General features: G+C 38.2%; 1 protein-coding gene across 1 annotated transcript in view; it reads left to right on the plus strand.

Moving 5' to 3' along the window:
* Positions 1-276: 276 nt before the first annotated feature.
* Positions 277-20,473, plus strand: part of LOC26514041 — a 57,938-nt gene continuing 37,741 nt past the window's right edge. The window contains exons 1-3 of the mRNA XM_014905149.3: positions 277-368; positions 4,902-5,473; positions 7,845-8,159. Of these exons, the coding sequence (XP_014760635.1) occupies positions 5,121-5,354 (234 nt within the window). The 5' untranslated portion in view covers positions 277-368; positions 4,902-5,120 and the 3' untranslated portion in view covers positions 5,355-5,473; positions 7,845-8,159. The remainder of the gene's footprint in view (positions 369-4,901; positions 5,474-7,844; positions 8,160-20,473) is intronic.

A 20,473-nucleotide genomic window follows, 5' to 3' on the forward strand; every position in this document is an offset into this window, starting at 1 on the left:
TTCAACCGAACCAATAATATACAGAAGAATTTCCCCAAAGCAACAAACAGCAACAGTAGCTAAAATACATATATAACCAACAACAACAAAAACAAAATCTGAAATAAAACGCAAAAATTAAAAATATATAAATGTACATATATTAGATATCTAATTTATAATCTAATTTAAAGAGCTTGTCTATCTATATCCGCGTGTGTTGTTCGTCGATTGATAAAAATCCTTAGAAATGAATTTATTTAAAAAGTCTTAAATTAAATTAAATTAAATGTCAACGTGCGTGTCTAGTGGAAATATCTAAATCGTAAACCCACTCCTTCGAATTCGTCTTGTTGTTGTGGCTGTCGTCGCTAGAGCTTTAACCGAAAGTATGTAAAAAAATGTATCTCTTATCAGGCAGCTTCGTTTATGCGTGGCACTTTAAGGGCAGAAATGGCAGAAAGCCAGAAATGGCCTGATAAAAATGCCTCTAGCCTTTGCTTGAAAAGCGTCCAAATTGCTTCTATTTAACCATTTTATTTTCTGTGTTCCTCAGTATTCGTTTTAGTTGAGCTGTACTTTGAATAAATTGCCATTTATCTGTTGAAAAAAAACTGTTTGTATGGGTAATAGTTTGTTTTCAAAGTAATTGCAGTGTTCGGTGTCTGATAACAATCAATTCTTGCGGTTGAAAAGTAATTGCCATTATAATTGATGGGTTGTCATCGTCGATTAGATGAGAAAGTATATGCTTCGTTCATATAATATATTTTCTGTTTCTGAAAAAGTTTAGCTATTTCTTAGTGAACTTAACTCTGTTTATGTTGTTTGGCATTATCTATTATTTTTAATTTAATTAAATTCCTTGCCATTGTTGGCTAGTTTGTTCATTGCCTGCGTGCTCAAGTGGCGTGTAAAGTAATTTACCAAACCCACAAACTTTTCGTGGCCGCTTAATTTTTAGCGTAAAACAAATAAGCAATTGCAAAAGGGCAGAAGGCAAACAAAACCAAAAACCAAAACCCAAAAAAAAACTGGAAAAAAAAGATGAAATAAAAGCGAGAAAATGCGGACCAAAAGTCCTTCAGAATGAGCTGAGCAGAGTAGAGTTTTAGTCGAGTTAGTTAAGCGAACAAAAAGTTTTCAGCCTGCCCATTACTTTCACTTTCTCCGCCTTGCCCATTCCGCTCCGGCCTCTCTCACCAATGCAGTGTTTCGCTTCTTCTGCCACTTTCTAAGGCATGTCGGAGCTTCACCTTAGGTGTGTCTACAGCAAGGATCCTAGTCCTTCTTTTTATGTATGTGTGTGAGTTTGTGTAAGGTGCGCGAATGCGTCCTTCAATAATTCTGCCGTTAGCAATCCTTATTCACATCCTCTTCAAAGGTTTTGCGCAATATTTTTTAAGTATTTATTTATGTTTAGAATTGCTTAAAAATATATAACTTTAGAGTTTTGAATTTTAATATTAACGAGTATTATCCGTGTTATTCAAGGTAAAAATTTAAAAATGGTTGTTCGTAGCTTTGTATTCTTTATTTAAAAGATTTAATCGCTGCATACATTTCTATTATGTTTTGCTATTTTTATTTTTAAAGCTATCGGCATGCGGCCATTTTGTGTGATATGAGGGAGAAAGCGGAGAAAGAGGTGCCTTTTGTGTGAGGTGAGCTGTGGCAACCATAAAAAACTCGACCTACTCGGTTTGGAGTCGTAAATTGTTGATGTTGCTGCTTGCTGGCTGTTGTGGCTGGGTGTTGTTTGTTGGTAGTTTCTGTTGCCGTTGGCTGTTGTTGTTTCTTCTCTTGCAGCCTGGCTTGTAATGAATATAAAACTGCCTTTTAACTGCCTTAGAACTCCTTTCTCTTACCCCAAAGTCGAATGGCCAGTTTTTATACATGTACCAGAGTATTGCACATTCGTTTTTCCGAATGGTTTTATGACCACTACCTACGGAGACCCACAGGCTTTAAGCCATCCAGGCCAAAAGCCATTCGCCCACGAGGTACTTGTTGAGGCAGAAGTCACAGCAAACACAATTGAAAAAGCTAAACACCAAAAAATAAAAAAGAATCTAGAAAAAAACTAGGATTTTGGCACGCCATAAACTTGTGTATAATTTCTACGAATTTATTTTTCGTTCTCGGCTTTGAATAGCAAAGATTTCGACATTTCACTTTTGCAATTTTTTGCTCCAATTCCTGTTTGGCAAGTCTCGTCGTTTTCTTTTTCAAAAGCAACCAGTGTTTTGTGTGAGATAAGCAGCTTGACCATGGGCAGGGGGTTGCGAGTGGTAGTGGGTGTGGCATGAGGCACGGGGATTGGGAGAGGGACTGCTCCGTTCGAGACGCAAGGACGCACAACAGCTCGAGCTATCCTGGCGACGGCACGTACGGAGCCGAAGCGTGCACAGCGAGATGATAATTTCGATGAATACCCCATCCAGCCTCGACTCTATGCATTTGAAAACAGCATGGGTGTTCGGGGGTGTCTAGGGGTGTCCGGGGGCGTCTGAGGGTGCCCGGGAGCTGTCGGGCGGTTGGGGGCTTTGGGAGTGCTAAGTGCTGAGCTGATATGCAAAACAGCTATACGAGTGTGTATTGCTTTTGCAAAATCCGCACTAAACCACACTGTCTATAAGTTCAGGCATCGGCAAGTCCAAGAGTTGCAGCAAAGACGATTTGGGAAATTTCAAGGACGAGCCCACAAAAGAATTTTTTCGTTAAACTCGCAGGAGAATTCAATACAAAAAAAAATAAAGCCCCTTCTTTTATTTTGAAGATTCTTTTTAAACTTAGGGTTATCTAGTAACAAATATTTAATATTTGTCCAAGATTTTTATGAGTAAATATATGATTTATTTTCAAAAGTTTAATTAAAACTTAAAAAATAATTTTAATTAGAGTCGAAATTATTGGTTAATTTTTCTGTTTAAATATTTAAATTTCTGAACTCTGAAATTAATTTTAATTTTTAAATACAACAAACTTACTACAAGCTTTCAAGACTAAAAAATACGAGCAATAAAATATACATAACAGCCTCCGTCGTAAGCTATTAGTTTTTTTTCTCTAATACTTGTAGACCGATTTTGGTCTCATTTTGTGCCTTTAGACATTTGTTTTGTGGCTTTATTAAGGAGCCATTTGACGGACACTAAGCTGAAAGCATCAAATTAGTCAACTTGATGGGCTGAATGTCTTGCAGATATATTTGCAAAATTTCATTCGGCGAGTATGTGCCAAACAAGACTATAACTTCTGGCATTAATGAGACTGGCCAATGCCAAAGCCAAAGGCCAACGTGAATTTGTTTCAAAGTCGTTTCGTGGGCGTGTGAGGACGCGCATGGATGTGGCTGAGGAGCCATCAGCCATATATGGGTGTGTGCCATTGTGTGTCGTGGAGTGGAGTGTTTTTGGCCTGGCGGCCAACGCCTGAATGTCTCAGCATGAAGTGAAATCTTTTCCAAATTCCTTGAAGACTAGCTTGAAGACAAGCAAGCTCCCAAAGTTCAAGTTAAGTGCAGTAAGCAATAGCAACAGCATACCAACAGCAGCGCGCAAAACAAAAACTTAAAATGAAAAACATGGCCAGGGCAGACAACAACAATAGGCACTTTCGACGATATACTCCCAAGTCCTTGTTGTTGGCTCCTACAGTTGTTGTTATAAACAAGAAAGCCAAGCGAACTGGCCAACTTGGCAGCTCCAGCTCTCCCGACACTCCTGCGCGCGCAACTGACAGAAACAGGCAGAAACCGAGTGTAGAGTGAGAGAGTGGCTCTCTTCCCGCAGGACTCGAGGACGCAGCTGCTCGGCATCCAGTGTTCGCCGCCTTCAGGCCGTGTCCGTGTGCTTTAGTATACGAAACGGCTGCGAAGGGAGCGTGTGGCAGACGGACTTGGGTCACCAGCTGGCTGATTGAGCAACAATATCACCGCCAAAAGTTCGCGTCAAATGAAGTGAAAAGTGAAAGTTGCAAACTCGTCCGAAATCATTCCCCACTCCCATTTGTTGGCCAGGTGGGCCCACGTGGCGTATGTGTGATATATCCCAATGAGATTGAAAAAAACGCGTTTGTCTTTGCAAGCAAGAGTCCGAAGGACTCCCTGGAGCATCCTAGCTCTTATATAGATTGAATCGTGTGTGTGATTAAGTTGACAGCTTAAGGCCAAACAATGAAGTTTTAAGACTAGAACAATTTTACGATTCTAGGTTGCAGTTTACATTTTTAAGAGAAATAGAAAAATATACGAGCCAAGATTCATTTTTACTATTTATATTTTTCTGCAATGCTACAACTGTTGTATTTTAATATTTTAAAATTTGCATTAGGTACCTGGAAAAGTTAAATAAACATAAATTTGAAGAGGAATATAAGCTAAAAATTTTTATTGTTAAAAATTATATGGTCGGTAAAAATTAAATATACACGTATTTTATTTTTTTTTAAATTTTTTTTTTTAGTTTTAAAATTTATAAAATGATTTAAACTTTAATCTTTTATCTAAAATTGTGTATCTGATAATTAAATGAGTTAACCGTAAAGTAACTTTAGAGATTTTTATGTGATATCTAAAACAAGTAATTAAATTCTCAAAGAAAATATCTGATTACCATTGAAGGGAGATAACACATTAAATTCCTTGAAAAATTTCAAGTACGTCCTTACCAAAAGTACCTGCTTGGCCTACACACCCATCATCTCAATCCGCAGTTCAAATATTTTCCAACCGAAATCCAATACGCAAAATGTCCGAAAAAGTAGGCTCCTTCTCCGAAAGAAATTTGCTTACTTGGGGTGTCTCTTCCCCGACGAGCCGTCATTGTATTTCTATTCACTTTGAGTTTGTGCTTCCGTTTTATGTTTATTAACCTCTTAGATGTTTGATCAACTGACTTTAACTGGAGTTCTTCTTTTAGCGTTTTTTTCATACATATATTTTATGGAAATGCTACAAGCAAACTTTTGAAGCCATGAAAACCTCTGACTTTGATAACAAACGGCCCATATAAACTGCAAAGGGAAATGAGCTCACAAGGAAGCAAAGTCATTGTGGAACTGTGAAAGTGTAATGAAATAAATTCGCCAGCACAATAATACCACTGACTACCGAGGAGTACAAAGGTCATCCGTAGAAAATGTGCATAAAAAACTGCGAAAACATCAAATTCGGGAACAGTAACGATGGAGACAACTGCAAAGGTGGAAAGAATAACGTCATCCATACTTCCGGCGCGGGCTACGAGTATTTTCAATTGCAATTGCAATTGCAGTCGAAGTTAAACAAACAAAATAAAAAGGGATCGAAATTTCCCAACTTTAAGATTCTAATGTGTTGTTGCTACTTCATAATCATAGTCTTAATGATTTAAATAGAGCTCGAGAGCTCATAAACTAATTTAATATAAAACGGCAAACTCATCCAACAATATACAGAATACATAAAACTAAAGTTTTTCAAGCACAATTAAAACTGGAGTTCAAAAACAAGGTAAAAATTTATTGCCTACTTTTGGGTACATTATACTTCTTAGTCTTAATAGCTTAAAGTTAATAGCCCAAAATTAGTCCCTTCGTACCAGTCCCGACGGCCGATAACCAACGGCAAGGTCATTTGAAAATAGTAATGGACAATAAACTGGCTACCCACTTGTTTGTGTCTTTAACGGCAATCTTTTCTACTTATCGAATTATATCATTGGTGCTTTTTATAGGCCTGTTCGGTTTATTGAAATTAGCGCTAAATTGATTTATATCGCAATATGTTACCGCCATCCCATACACGAATCCCACACATATGTAGGTGCTGGTATTTGTGACGGGGCTCTTTGTCTGGGCCAGGCTTTGTTTGTTTGGCATGTCCCCACTGATTACTCATACGACGCATGGCACATTTCATGAAAATTGATTTTACACTGCGGCACAAAACACAAAGTACACACACTCATTTCCCTCGCACCGTAGTCATGTGTGAGTTTTGTTGTTTTTCTTCTGATTTTCAATTCACATTGCTGACCTACATTTTTACTTTGCGTGGGTGAGGTTTCTGATATTTTTATGGTTTTCCTTCTTTTTTTTTATTTCGGGCCACAGGTTTCTGGCCGACTGGCCAAGCACCAGAAAATATGACCAGAGACTATTATTTATTTGGTATGCAAATTCGTTTACAGCCAAGAAATTAATTAATCCGGCAAGCCACACATTTTTAAATATTTTCTCTGAATAATTCAAGATTCGCTTAAGCTTTGACAACAAGAGTTAAAACGGTTGCACAAATAATTCTGTTCATTTTTGGGCGGCAAAGGATGCACGTGTTCTCTGGCATCCTGTGAAAAAATATAACGACCAAAAATGAAATTGGAATTGGTGAATTTCTGAATTTATTTCCTTTTATTTTCGGTCATAAGCAGCGACACTCGTAAATGTGAAAGCCCTTATTTCGCTGATATTGTCAGCTTTGAAATTTTATATTTTCGGACTTTATGGCTGCAGGAGCAGCAGTAAATATGCAGTTTGCGTGCTTTCTCCAGCTTCGGCGTTTTTATGAGACTTTTTAAATCCTCAAAGGACATGCACAATCCCTAGGTTCTGCTACTTTAATGCACACTTCTATGTAAATCGCTCTAGCCAGATGGCATATCGCAACCGAAACCAAATTCACTTCAAATGCGTTAAATATGTCGGGAACGTGCATTAAATATAAAATAAAGCAAAAGGGATCTCAATCGAGGGACCTCAATCTCAGCTGTAACTGGTCGATAGGCGATGTCACATCTGTGCCCGCAAAACAAGGCGAAATGGAATAAAAGTATTACAAAGGGCAAAAAAAGGGAATGAGTGGCCAAAGGACCTCCCTAATGTGGGCGCAGTGCCACATTAACAATGAAAGGAAATGTGAGAATAAAGAGCAGAGAAATGGTTTTCATTTGCTTAGCGTTCAAGTAGGTAAAGCCAGCCTGTTTTTTCTTGAATGGATTATAAATAATAAAAAGTTTACTTTATTTTGTGCTTTCCACTTCGTAGTCCTCAAATAAGGTTAAATAAGGTTGTGCTTGTGATTCATTTTCGGGTTTTCAAGGATTATATTTTAATTTCGATTTATTTTTTATACAAGGAAAAACATAAACAATAGTCCATACTATAGCATAATGCAGAATAGGCCACCGAAAAAAGCTCAATCTATTAATGAATATATGATAAAAATGATATAATTTAAAGTTAGTATGTAGATTAATATTAAAGTATTTAATTAGGATGCAAATAACGATCAATCAACATTGATAGAGGAAAACCTCTGAAAATAGACTTAAATCAAACCAATTTCCTCAAGCTCTCTTAAAAAAGAGACCCATATCTCTGACAGACATCTCATTACACGGATATGTCGATATTATATTTTCTAGACTCAACCACTGTGCATCACGAAACTTTTCACCCAAAAATTGTACACACAGACGTATAAGAATAGACACGTGTGAATATTCGATGTCGTTTGTATGCGTAACTAAACCCTTTATTAGCCTTCATGTTTTTTTGTACAATATCCACGCACTCATCCAACGCCAGGCATGTCCTTTCAAAATATTTTTGTTGCCCCTGTCTAGCCATTGTGCAATCAAATTGGTCGGTGGGCGTTGCTTTTGAGCCAGAGCCGCTTACGCATGCATTTACAACAAATTATATGTGGGAGAATTGTTATTAATGCTTTTGGCAAGGTCGTGGAATTGCTTTTTGGGAAATTAGATAAAGGGTTGGAGCCCGACGCTGGTCACGTATGTGACTAAAATGTTTATGAGATTACTTTATTTCTCTGGGGTATTGCCTAACCTAATACATTATCCTTTCTTTCTTTTTTCTTTCAGTTCTTTCGATTCTATTGGTGTCTATAATATAATCCATCAGTTATACATATACATAAGGTGGCATATGCTAACGTGTATCCAAAAATCGTATTAAACGAATAAAAATTCCAAAATCTTCCTGCGAATAAAAGAAGCTAAAAAATTATATATTGTGTGTGCAAAGTGAAATATTTTACCCACCATAATCGATAGTTTAACTGAAATGCTTAAACGCCAATCAAGCCGATGCTAATGAAATGAAAACGTCGAATTAGAAACCAAATATTTGATGGCCACGCCGAATGCAGCGATTTGCAAAAGTAACACAGGCATAAAGTGAGTAAATAGATTTTCATTTTAATATTCATTCTACATAGTGTTTATAAATTAATTTCTAATATTCGTTTTGGAAGCTTAACAATAAATATTTTGTAATATTATAAGTGAACTCCAACTGGGTTTGAGTGGAACTTGATTTATTACAAGGCCAATCAAAAACAAATCAACTTCATTGGAAATAATTGAACAAAAATCAAACCTTGTTGGAGTGCTCCAGAAGCGTAGTATTTTTAATATAAAAACCTTTAGAATTTATTTACGAAATACTCTTATCGACAAATCATACGTATGCTCCATTGTAACATATATTTAAAAAATCATTTAAAACTAGTAAAGTCTTTTAGAAAAACATGTTTAAAATTTCGGAATAGTGGCACATTAGACGTTTGAGTAATATATTTCGACTTAAGCCATTTTACGCATACTCCAAGTTGTACAAAAAGAATCCTTAGTATACTATTATCGAGTTGTACGAGTTCTCCATTGTATATTTAGCGAACCATTTGAAGCCTTTTAGAAAAACAAATGTAAAGTAGCAGCCCACGAGGCGTATGAGTAATATGTTTAAACGATAATCCATATTACGCATACGCCTAGTGGTACTGGGAAGCATGAACCACTCGAGTCAACATGGCTCGACTAAAAATGTTTGACAAACAACAATATTGAATGACAGAGTATATTTGTGAATTGTGTTGACAGACATGCGAGAATTGGCCCAGGGCTGTGCAAACCGAACGTTCGAACGGAAAATCAGAGGCACATCCATTTCAGTGATTGAGTTTGTGTGAATGTGTCCTGTTTGCCATTTCCAGCTTGCCTATTGTCAATATCAAATACAGTTTTAAGCAGGTCCGGGTAATTGTTTTATTGCACTCAGAGGAGTCACAAACAAATCAAACTGAATAACAAAAAACAACCCAGACTCCGGTGCAAAGATTTATGGGAGGATTGCCTCAGCGCGCTGAGCGGGCATTATAAAGTCATAAAGAATGTAAGGCAGAAAAGACCACACTTGGCAATTTGGCTTATCAAAAAGCCAATAAATAATAAGCCAAAGAGCTCGTTGCACGGCTACATGAAAAGTAGATCAAGATTATGACAGAGGAAACTTGTTTTTTCGCTTTCGTTACACTTCGAACGGTACGTGGAATGGAATTAAAGTGTATATGCGTACATGTGACACGTTGACACTTTTTATGGCTTATTTGTTGGCTACACAAAAAATTCCTCTAATTGGCAATGTCTGCATATTTGATCGCCCTAATAGAGGCCTGTCAATTTAGGCCACAAAGCTCCACAAATTCTGATTCTGTTTCTGGCAGACCTGTGCGTGGCTTTACTTATATTTCCAATTCTGATTGATTTTTCCACAACTATAAAAAAAAAACAAAAGTTTAAACTTCTGAATGTCGATTTCGGCGAGGTCAAGAGGTCAAGTTGTCATCGAAATGCCAATCTCGATGACATTTACACACAACTCAGGCCGTTCTTCGCGAGTTTTCTCAACAAGGTCGAGGTCTCCGAATGCAGAACACCTTCTGACACAAACTTGACTGGCGGAGACTAAGTTTGCCTTTGTCGGAGAAGTGCGTTAATTAAGTAATTTGCCCGGTCACGCTCACCTGTCCTTAGCAGAATAGAACACACCTTTAATGACCGGCGTGGTTGGTCAAAAATCGATTTGCGTCCTTTTTTTCCCGTTCGTGACGAGGCAACGGAATAAACGTGGGCTTTTCTCAAAATCGATGGTGTTTTTTTGGGGCGCGTAGCCATTTAACAATTGCTATAATTTGTTCGTGCATACCTATATACTTAATATTTTTAAATACAAGTCACGCTAATTCTTTATATTCTATTATCCTTTTAGGCATTTTATATACCTATTTTAGGATTTCATTTCCGCAAAGTTAATATTTTCTAGAAACTGCAGGAAAAATGGTTTGCTTTGGCAACCTCGAATATTTGGATTGCATTTTGTTTACGTTCTTTGTTTTGCTACCAAATAGTCTGTTTGAGAAGAATTTTCAATTTTTCAGAAAGTTTTCTGGTTCCTGCCATTTTGCATTTATGCTCGAAACTATTTTGCCTTATAGCCCCAGCCCCAAAACAATTTGCAAGACAAATTAATTTGCTTTAGAAATTTGAATTCTGCATGAATAAAAAATGGTAGAAAAAGTGAACTCCGACTTTTTATGCCTTGACTCGGCTCATTGCATTCATTTGTGGGTCGCACATTGGGTGGCTGCCCCAGGACATACCTTTTTGACCCTGTCAGGAGGAGAAAGTGCAAAGGAAAATGCCATGGCGTTCTTTCACTTTTTTCTCAGCAAATGGCACATTTTTCGCATTTTCCCCTGACACAATTTTTGCCGATTTCGTCCTATTTTATTGCATTCCTCCTTGCATTTGCCATTCGAGCTAAAATGTTTTTCTTTAATTAAAATTGGCTTATTGGTTAGAAGGTGACTTGTGGCTGCTTGTGGTTTTGGGCACATTCTTGTTCATAAATCAGGCGCTATGTCACACGCCACACACACTGGCAACTCGCACATTAAAAGCGACATCGAAAATGTTTACATAATTTGTTAGGCGCGTCCAAGTAGCAGCCACTAAAAGCAATTTTGTGTTTAAGTAAATACGAAATCGTATTTCATTCCATGTTCCGACAGCCGAAAGACATATGCAAATCATTACTCTAGTGCCTGCTTAGAAATGTTTGGCTCTAAGCGAGGTTAGGAGCTTGTTAGCCGCAGGAGCTCTGGCTCTGCAAGGCTATTCAATTTGGCTAAAAAAATGCTTAAGAAGATAGCTGTAAAAATGTTTATAACAAATGTTATAGCACAACCAAAATGGTTGAAAATTTTATTTATTCCAGAAAAAAAATTTGTTTTTTTTTTAATTTTAATGAACATAAAATAATTTTTAGTTGCGCAAAACATTAAATAAAAAATGTATGCATAAATGTTTTAAAAAAGAATTCCTGTTTTATCTTTTTTTTTTAAATTGTTTATTCGTGAGATGTTTTTGTGTATGGCATACGAACGTATTATGGTTTTAAATATACACAAAAAGCTCGACAGTTTTCAGCCAACATACTGTTATTTTTTCTTGTATTTTTTATCTGTAATATTTTTTCTTTTATTTTCTAATTAAACCTTAACAAATGAGGCCTTTTAAATTGTTAAATTCTATATTTCAAAATGTACAAATACGGCCAGATTTTCATTAATTTCCTATTTCCACGAACTCTCTTTCGGAGCAACCTTTCCGTAAAATTAAAAATACTTTAGATTCAAAGTAGATGTTGTGCTGGTGTCGCATTTTCAGGATTTCCCAACTCGAGGCCCAAGGCCGGAAACGGAAGTGTGCACATTGAAGAATGGCGTCGGACGAAGAAAGACTTTGAATGAGCCAAAGTAAGTAGTTGGCTTAGGGAATTTTGCCAACTTGCCAGGCCAAAGAAGAGGCCACTTAAATACCTGCAAAAGTTTTTCGCGCTTCCGCCGGAAATTGCTGTGTATGGGAGATATACTGAGAAATAGAGAGAGCGAAGTAGTTTGTAGTTGTGTAGTTTTTAGTTGAGAGCTTGTGTGCGTTTCACATCAAATCTTCTTCAAATGCACAGCGAGACAGCCAGGAAACGCTGAAGGAAATTCATTTTCTTTTGAGACACGACGAGCGCAACTAAAAAACAGTCGAAAGGAAAACGGCTGGAAAAAAAACAGGACCAAAAACAAAATATTGAATGTGTATAGAGGAAAGGCCTTTGAGCTGCTAGCTTCTTGCCTCATGCTGGTTGCTGCAAATAGTGCACAAGTGCTCGACACTCGCTCAGCTGCACAAACAGTAAGCAAAATAGCAAGAGCAGGAGCAAAACAAAAAACAAAGCACGGACAGGGCCAAAAGCAAGCTCGTTAAAATTACAAATAGAAGGCAAGTGGCAGAAAAGTGCGCTCAAGGACGCGTTGGCGTCTCGTGGCGCCCAGTCAGCCATGTGGTCCTTCCGCCCACCAACCACCCTATCGCTCCGGCAGTCCCTTTCCTTCGACCCTTTCTAATCTCCTCATGTGTGTGGCATTGTGTGGCAGTCATGCGAGGCGTTCAGGCAAGACGAAGCTGCATTTGAACTTATCATGCCATCAAAAACTTGCGCCTCAATTACGAAATGTTATGCTCCTCGCTTCGAGTCCTGCTGCCTGCCTTTCTGCCTTCTAGTGGGCGTGGCACTTTGTGCATGCGTGTTTACCCTTGCATTAGCCAAAACAGAAACTTTTTGTTTCGGTAACTAGCTTTTTTGCCAGCTCTTGTTTGAACTGTTGCATTTGATACGGTTTTTCGGTTGGCATTTGAAGGTCACTCCTGCTACTGACAGGACCTCATGGGCAGCCACGAGGGGTGGAGGTGGCTACATGCCCATTTAAAAGTCAAGTCAGCTTTCAAATTCCATCTGGCCTTCCTGCAGCCATGCAATTGCAATGAGAAATTAAAATGTAAATTGAAGATTTCGCAGAAACTTTCAAGTTAACTAGAAATGGCAAGCAAGGCTTCAAGGCACTGCCACTTTTAAGGTTGAAAGTTAAGTAAAGAGTTGCAGATCCCATACAGCTCTTCGATATAAATTCCGCAAGTAATTCGCTCAATTAGGCAGCAAATTAACGACAGAGAAGACACAAAACCAAGCCTCCCCGATTCAATCCAATCCAATCCGAGGCGGAGAACCCAATCCGACCGGCAGACGCCAACGATTTATGTCGACAAATTATGCACATTTATTTCAGCATAAAAGCAAATGGCAAATGGTGCAGCCACCCAGTCAGAAGAGTCCTGTGAAGGACTAGCACCGAGTGCCGAGAATGGAGTGCATCGAGGCCAAAAGAGCACATAATAAACTTATAATGCGTGACAGGATGCGTGTCAGCGAGTGGAAAGTGAGTGCCGAATCCGGGCGAAAGCCATAAGTGGTTGCGCCTCATTTGGCACTCCATGCATCTTTATTTCCGGCGCAGGACAAACTGGTTGGCCCTTCTTCGCACGCATCGTTTCGATATGGATTTATGTGCATTGCGTTTTTATTCAAATTTAATTGATATTTGTTTATGGCAATAATAACGATGTCGGCCCTAATTTAATGACACTGCGTATATTCGCAACTACTTAGCATAAGCGAATTTATAGCCTCGGGCTGTTGCCAGCAACTCGACCGACTCTCCAAATGGCCTCCAATCTAGTGGCGTCAACAATGCTGCCACGCCACCAGACAATGGCGGACATAAAATCGTATTAATTTTTCTCAGCCAAAAAAGAGCAATTTCCGATTGCAAAATGCGGGTACTGGGTATGATTTTAATTGAAAATTTAACTTTGAATTAATATATGATTTCTTAATTTTTATTTTCAGTGTTAAAAACTTTATAGAATCATTTTTCCAAAAAAAATTTACTTTTTTAGCAATATAATAATTAAGTCAAATAAAATCAATCTTTTTTAAAGGTCTTCAAAGTTAAGTTCTGTTTAAAAAATTATTAGAATGAATTTGCTTATAGTTTACCTTTTATTTTATTTTATTTAAGTTAGTTTTTCACAAAAAATGTATAATATTTGAATTTTTTTAATACAAAAATAACTTGTTCCTTTTTAAAGAGAATGTAAAAAAGGCTTCGAATAGAAAACATCTATATCTTTGAGCAAAAAAAGGGCGACTTTAAGAAACTTAAATATTTGAGTTAGTTTTAACTAAATCATTTAATAAATTTATTTAAATTTTTACCATTTTCTTGGAACCTTGAAATTTTTTGACAAATTTTATTGAAACCTATATTTCATTAAAAAACTTAAGAGTTCCTAATGTTACCTATTTGTTGGCATGTTTTTTATGAAGCACTTTGTGTAAACTGTGTCGCTTCCAGTTTTGTCCCGTTAATAAAGTTGTAAACACAGGGAATATTTCAATTTAACACCTCAAGCTTGCCTCCACTGGCGTGTACTTTAGAGTTTATAACAAGGCTAACAAGCCAGGGCTAACTGAGAAACAGAGAACAGAAAACATGTTGCGTGTTGCTAGTGGGGTGGCTCTGATGTTGTCGATGCGGCAGATAAGACATGCATTATGGCGATATAACAAATATGGGCAATGGGATGGGGCACCAATGACATAATCGACGCTGCAGTTTCCGCACTCTCGACAGACCGGGTCCTGCTCCAGGATACTGGATGTGGATGTTCTGCCGCTGCTGTCGGTGGGCTTCCTGTTATGATGACATGTCACACGAGTCCCAGCTGATGACAGTTATGCTGTCGGCAGTTCCTCCTTTTATATAACACGTAACATGTACAAATATATATTGTATATGATAATATATATGCTGGTATCATGGAAAAGTTCCTAATTAGGCAGTCGAGTGTGTGAGTGGGTGGGTGGCAACAAAATTAAAGCTGCAAAGTTTTTCCTTGTCGCAGCTAATTGCATTTGAAGCTGATTCTGCTGCCTTTGCTGCGTAGGATAATGATAATTACGATGATTAGCTTTTAGTTGGTGTTGGCCAACTTATTGTTTCATATTTATTGGCTAAAAGTTTTGACGCCTCAAGACATAAAAAAGGAAAATTAGTTAGAAAGCAATAAAACCGAATGATGGAACTATGATATTTGCCTTGTTGATATTTATTACATATTTATTACATTACATTTACATTATGATATTTGTTGTTTTAATGTTTTAAACAAATTAGAAACTTCAACAAATAAAACAGTGCAGCTTAAGGTTCACGCTTCAAAGGACTCTGCCAATATTGTATCTAATGCATATTCCCAAAAGTTATTACTGCTGCAGGCCAATTTACTGAGATAGGCAATTTTCGCCGAGTCCTGGGAAAAGTCAAATGCAACGAAAATTTTTCAGCTCGCTGAATCGAATAATGTTGCAGCTAAACTGCAGAACTTGAAGCATTTTGTGGAGCCCACCTTTCCATCACGTCTCATTAATTTCCACTGGCATTGCAATGGCCCTGTGTGTGGGCGGTGTGCTCTTATAATTTATTGTATGTTTACTTTTCACTTGAGCGCATCTGAAATGTGGTATGCAAAATGCCAGACTGCCAGAATGCCAGGGTGGTGGCATGAGTCGGCATGAGTGACGTTCCCCAGGATTGGGGCACGCACCGATTTTCGAGGCAACTTTCGCTGAGGCTTATGCAAATACCCGTAAGAGTGAAAAAAGATGCAGATGCACACGCTAGTTGCCGAGTTTGCATAATTTATGCGCTGCAGTTGTTTTGGGCATCAGGCAAAAAGTAATCTTTGCGTGCTTGAGAAAGCAACTTTCTATGTTAATGAACAGTGGAATAGAAGTTCGTAGGCTATCATTTTTTTAACCTTCATATTTAGTCGAATTATAATTATAATATTTTTTTTATAGATTTTTTTTAATAAACAGAAAAAGCAAAACTTTAGTTTAAATTAGTAGTTTTATTATATAATAGGGTTAATAGTAATTAGTGAAAAATATTCCATAATAATGGCCATAATCTATACCATATTACCTTAATGTCGGCTAAAATGTAAGACTTTGATTGGCTTTATTCATGGAACAATATATGAAAATATTACCTACACTTTTAATGAAACGGAAAAAATGTTTATTTATTGAAATCAATGAGTACTATTCATGCACTATTTTTTAAAAAATTCTTTATAGATTTGTATAGTTATATGTGTATGTATAAGTAAAAAGATTGTCCATTTTCTCAAATAAGTAAACAACTTTTATATTTTTTGTTTTTTGTAGAGCTAAACTTCGTAAAAAAGAATAATATTTTCAAAGATTATGATCATGATGATCTTATTCCAATACTTCTTTTAAATTTCCATAAAAATGTACCACACTCAAGATAGAAAATTCAAGAAAAAACGTATTTGAGAAAACAGAGAAAAGGGCAGCTCTTCAAACATAATGGCATCATTTTTATAATTTCCGTAATTATATTTCGCTGACCATTGTCCCGAACATCTGGAAAGTGTTTCCACCTCCATTTTTCAGGGGTCGTGCCTCTCAGCAGTTGCAGCTTAAGCACAATATTATTATTATTATTTTCCGCCTGTCGAATTTTAAGTAAAAAGTTTATCCTTCGCATCGGATGAGATGGCCGAAGAGCATGTCCGTGCAGTTGTTTAAACTTGGCCCCGAATTGCGAGGGAAAAAGTGCTCCGGCTCTGGGAGAAGAGCAGAGTAAAGAACTGCACCGGCAGGACGGGTGGACTACGGGGATGGAGGATGAAGGATAACTCGGCTGGCAAGCACTTGAAAAAGTTCCAGCTCCCCTCGTTGTCGTTTCGAGCATCTCTGGCCATCTCTTCAGCGCCATATAGCCACAGGTAGGGGAGCGAGATACAAAGATACAAATGTGTATGCGAATATATAAAATGTTCACTATATAGAGCTGCCTGCTCGCCGCCTGCCTGCCTGCTGTTTGCTGAACTCAACTTGCAACTTTGTTGCCTTGGCATCTCGTTGTATTTTTTCTACATTTTTATTGTTCACATTTTTTTTGTTCGTCTTTTCTTTTCATGCAGTTTGCTGTCGAATTTTCTCTATTTTTGCCGTAGTTGCTTCATGCCCCGATGCATTCGAACACTTGCGATGTCGCCTGGCCTGCATCTGCATCTAAAAATAAAAAGAAAAGTTGACATCCAGTTTATACGGGTAAGGGATATATGGGTTCGCTCAACAGCATCTGTTTAATTTCTGTAGAAAGTTGGAATACATTTCGAATACTTTTGTAAAAAAAAACCTTTCATTGGCACGTGTGCCTTTCATGTCTCAGAGCTACACGTTCCATTTCTTTTAGACTTCAAGTATAAAGAGTTTTCGAGGCACAAATTTTTAAATTGGTTTATGTTATGTTTGGTAGTACTCCCCAAAAAAATACATAGCAACATGAGTATCCCATATTCGTCAAAGAGCCAACGCAACGTCCAATGTAGCGAAAAATAAATAACAAAACGCGTTTCTTCGTGCTCCTTTGCCAAAAAGATAAAAGGACGAAGACTAAGACAAAGGACCACACATGCGGCTGGCCACAAGAAATGCTGACAATAATGTTGACGACATTTTCTGCTGTTGCACACAACAATGGCGGAGCAATGCGAGCAGCAACACCAGCAAACAAACTGGAACGACAATCGCCAACGGGCGATCCACACACGGATGCAGTGGCACATGCCACACCCCATCCTCCTCCCATACGGCGCTTTTCTTTTTTTTTTTTGAGCATTTAGACAGTGCCACACCTACAACAAAGAGGCGGCTGCTTTACGAACCAACAAAAAAAACAAAAATATAAAGAAAATGTTGCGAATAACAAGGCAACAAAAACAAAAACACCGGACGTGCCACGGTCGCCATTTGTTGCGGCATTTTGACAATTTTGCCATTTAATGTGGCGCAAGTAGTAGATTGTGGGTGGCTGGCTTTAGGGGGCATATTGGATGGGGTGAAGGTGGCTTGGGGTTGCTGCAAAATAATGATGATGGGATGACGCGCGCATGTGGTGTGCGATGGCGGTTGGGCAGACGTGGCGTATGCTTAATACTTATCCCTGGGACACAATGAGAAATGAGTTGTCTGGATTGTAACATAGAAGGAAAGTGGTTTGACCCCAAGAAAATGATGGTTAATTTTCCTAGAGTATTTCTCTGGATTGAGGATTTTAAAAAAATACCCCGTATTTGCTTAATGGGGAATGAAAGTGTGTTTTATTTGGAAGCCTTAAGAGACGCAATGATATCAGTTCGCAATCCTTCCTTTTGAATTTTCCAAAAAATGTAGGCACTTTTTAAAAAAACAATTTGTTAAGCCAAAATAATAAGCAGTTTTAAGTACTTGAGTACAGTTTTAATCTCGACAAATTTTCGACAATGTTCCGAGAACTCAATCTCACTTTGGACTATCGCTTGACCTTTTTGCATTTCCAATTACCACCCCAAAGCAACTGAGCTAAGTGCATTTTGTACTGAATCCAGTTGTAAATTCCTAGTAACAAAACAAATTGCACTTACCCAGTAGTTTGCTCCTCCGCCCTGGCCCAGATTGCGTATACGCAACGTTGCCCATTTCGATGAGCTGCCAAGATGCCTCCCAGCCAGCAGCTAGCAGCCAGCCAGTAGCAATCTGCTAACAAAACACAAAACTTTATTGATTTGTTGCTAAAAGTTGATCTTGTTCACCATTCTTATTGCATTCTATTCTAAGGATTCTTTTCGGATGGGATTTGATTTGATTTTTCGAGTACACCCAAGCACACACAGAGAAAAGCCACTCATCTGCGGAATGGAAAAGGAAAATGTATTTGCGGTCGGAAAAGTGCAAGCAAGCACAATTTGGCCAATGTTTATACTGATGTTGTTGCCATTCGTTTATTTATCCACAGAGCTTAGCTGTTGTCGGGGGGTTTGTGTGTATATTTTGATTTAATTCGCAATGTGCTACTCAAAATGCATTTTCTTTTGTGGCTGGGATGGCATGCAATTTGCCAAACGTCAAATAGGTTAGGACCAATCCGAGCTACATGCCTGCCAACACAATGGTCGGGGTTGACAGTTGACAGAGGATTGTAAATCCTGTTTCGGTCGTCCCTGAACATAATTTAGCAGCCAGCCTTTTGCTTGTGTGAGTTTTGTGTTAATTTTGTGTTGACATTTATGAGATACGACCCTTTAAATGCTACTACCCAGTCTGGCCGTGATTGATGGGCCTTCAAGCTTCTAATTACCATTTCCAGCACCAGTCCTGGTTCCCATTGTGGCGCTTAAAAGTCAAAAGTCAAGTGCCCTTTGGTTTCCCACTGCCGTTTACCAGAATCCAAATTGCCGGTTAGATGAGAGCAGCTGCAGTGCATTTGCGGAATTGAAAGGGAGAGTGTTTTGGAAAAGATAAGCTGTATTCAGCAAGTATACACATACGAGAAAACCCACAAAATCCCATGAGGGCAGACTTATTTCAAAACGCGATATAAATAATATAACATACAGTTTGAGGTTTGAATTCTTCTGATAGTCTCTATTTATGTATTGTTTCCCTTAAAATTTAACTTAAAAAGCAGCCAATAATATATACATATATCTCTAAACCCGTTTCGTCATCACTGCCAGGACATTTTAGTCTATAGACGTCCAAGTGCCGAAGGGATATGCAAAAGTGTGCGGTTCTGGGCGCACAAAAAGGTGCACTACCCTATGCGTAATGCGAACAACGGTGCGTATACGTGATGGGAGACAGGACCTTGGTACTTGGGTAATTGGGCGTGTAATTGTGTTTGCCTTTTCACATTTAGCCAGCCAAAAAGGTCACTTCTGATGTGTGTCCCGTGGCGATGCTGCACTGCATGAGTAGGTCGACCTCACCCAATTAAAATGTCGTTCGAAACTTTTCGGAGCGGCAGTGGCAAAAAGTTTTTTTATGGTGGGAGGGCGAAAAAACTGTTAATTGAGTTGGTACCGCCATCGCGAAATGAATTATGGCCAATGTATAATGAAGACGGCTCAATGAAGAACGTGGCCCGATTGACAAGCCGACCATGCACCAAAGTCCATAACGATGTCTGGGTATGTCCTTGACGCGTTCAAGGCCATTTAAGTGATTGACTTGGCCCTTATTTATTTTTGAGCGTTGTGTAGCTCCTGTCTGGACCCACACCAGGACCACCCAGAGGCCCACAGGAGCGTGTCTGCCACACACCTGTCAACCTGCCAGGATGTGTTCCATGCGTGACAGTTCGAGGCGCGGCTTAGCCTAAATATTGCCTGCTCTCATCGGATATTCATGGCCGGGCCCCTCTTTAATAGATGATATTTATTTTAAACTCCGATAAGTTATTTATTTCCCGGTTGATAGCGATTCAAAAGCGTTTCCCAATTCAATAAATAAACAACTGGCTCAGTGCCTGAAAATATGCAAAGGTGCTTTGAAGCTAAATCTCGTGTGACTCCCAGGTTATTTTCCTCTTGTCGACTCATCGCAAATGATTATTAACATACAAACACTTGAAAGTAACCGCTTTCTTTGATAAAAAAAAATTGTCAAATGTCTGTATGAGGGCCAAGAAATATATAAACAATTCTTATCAACAACTACACGTCCAGGAACAACGAGCAAAGAGCGTGCAATTAACATTATGGCATTTCGGTATAAATAAATTCCTTCTGATAGGCAAAGCCTCTGGCATTAAAAAACATTATCTGAACAGTGATGTGTGTTTCTGAAAATATGAATATATGCTAATTTACACTTTCCATTTTTAAGAAATACAAATCTG

This window comes from Drosophila ananassae, chromosome 3R (assembly GCF_017639315.1).
Source record: "Drosophila ananassae strain 14024-0371.13 chromosome 3R, ASM1763931v2, whole genome shotgun sequence".
NCBI classification, from domain to species: Eukaryota; Metazoa; Arthropoda; class Insecta; order Diptera; family Drosophilidae; genus Drosophila; species Drosophila ananassae.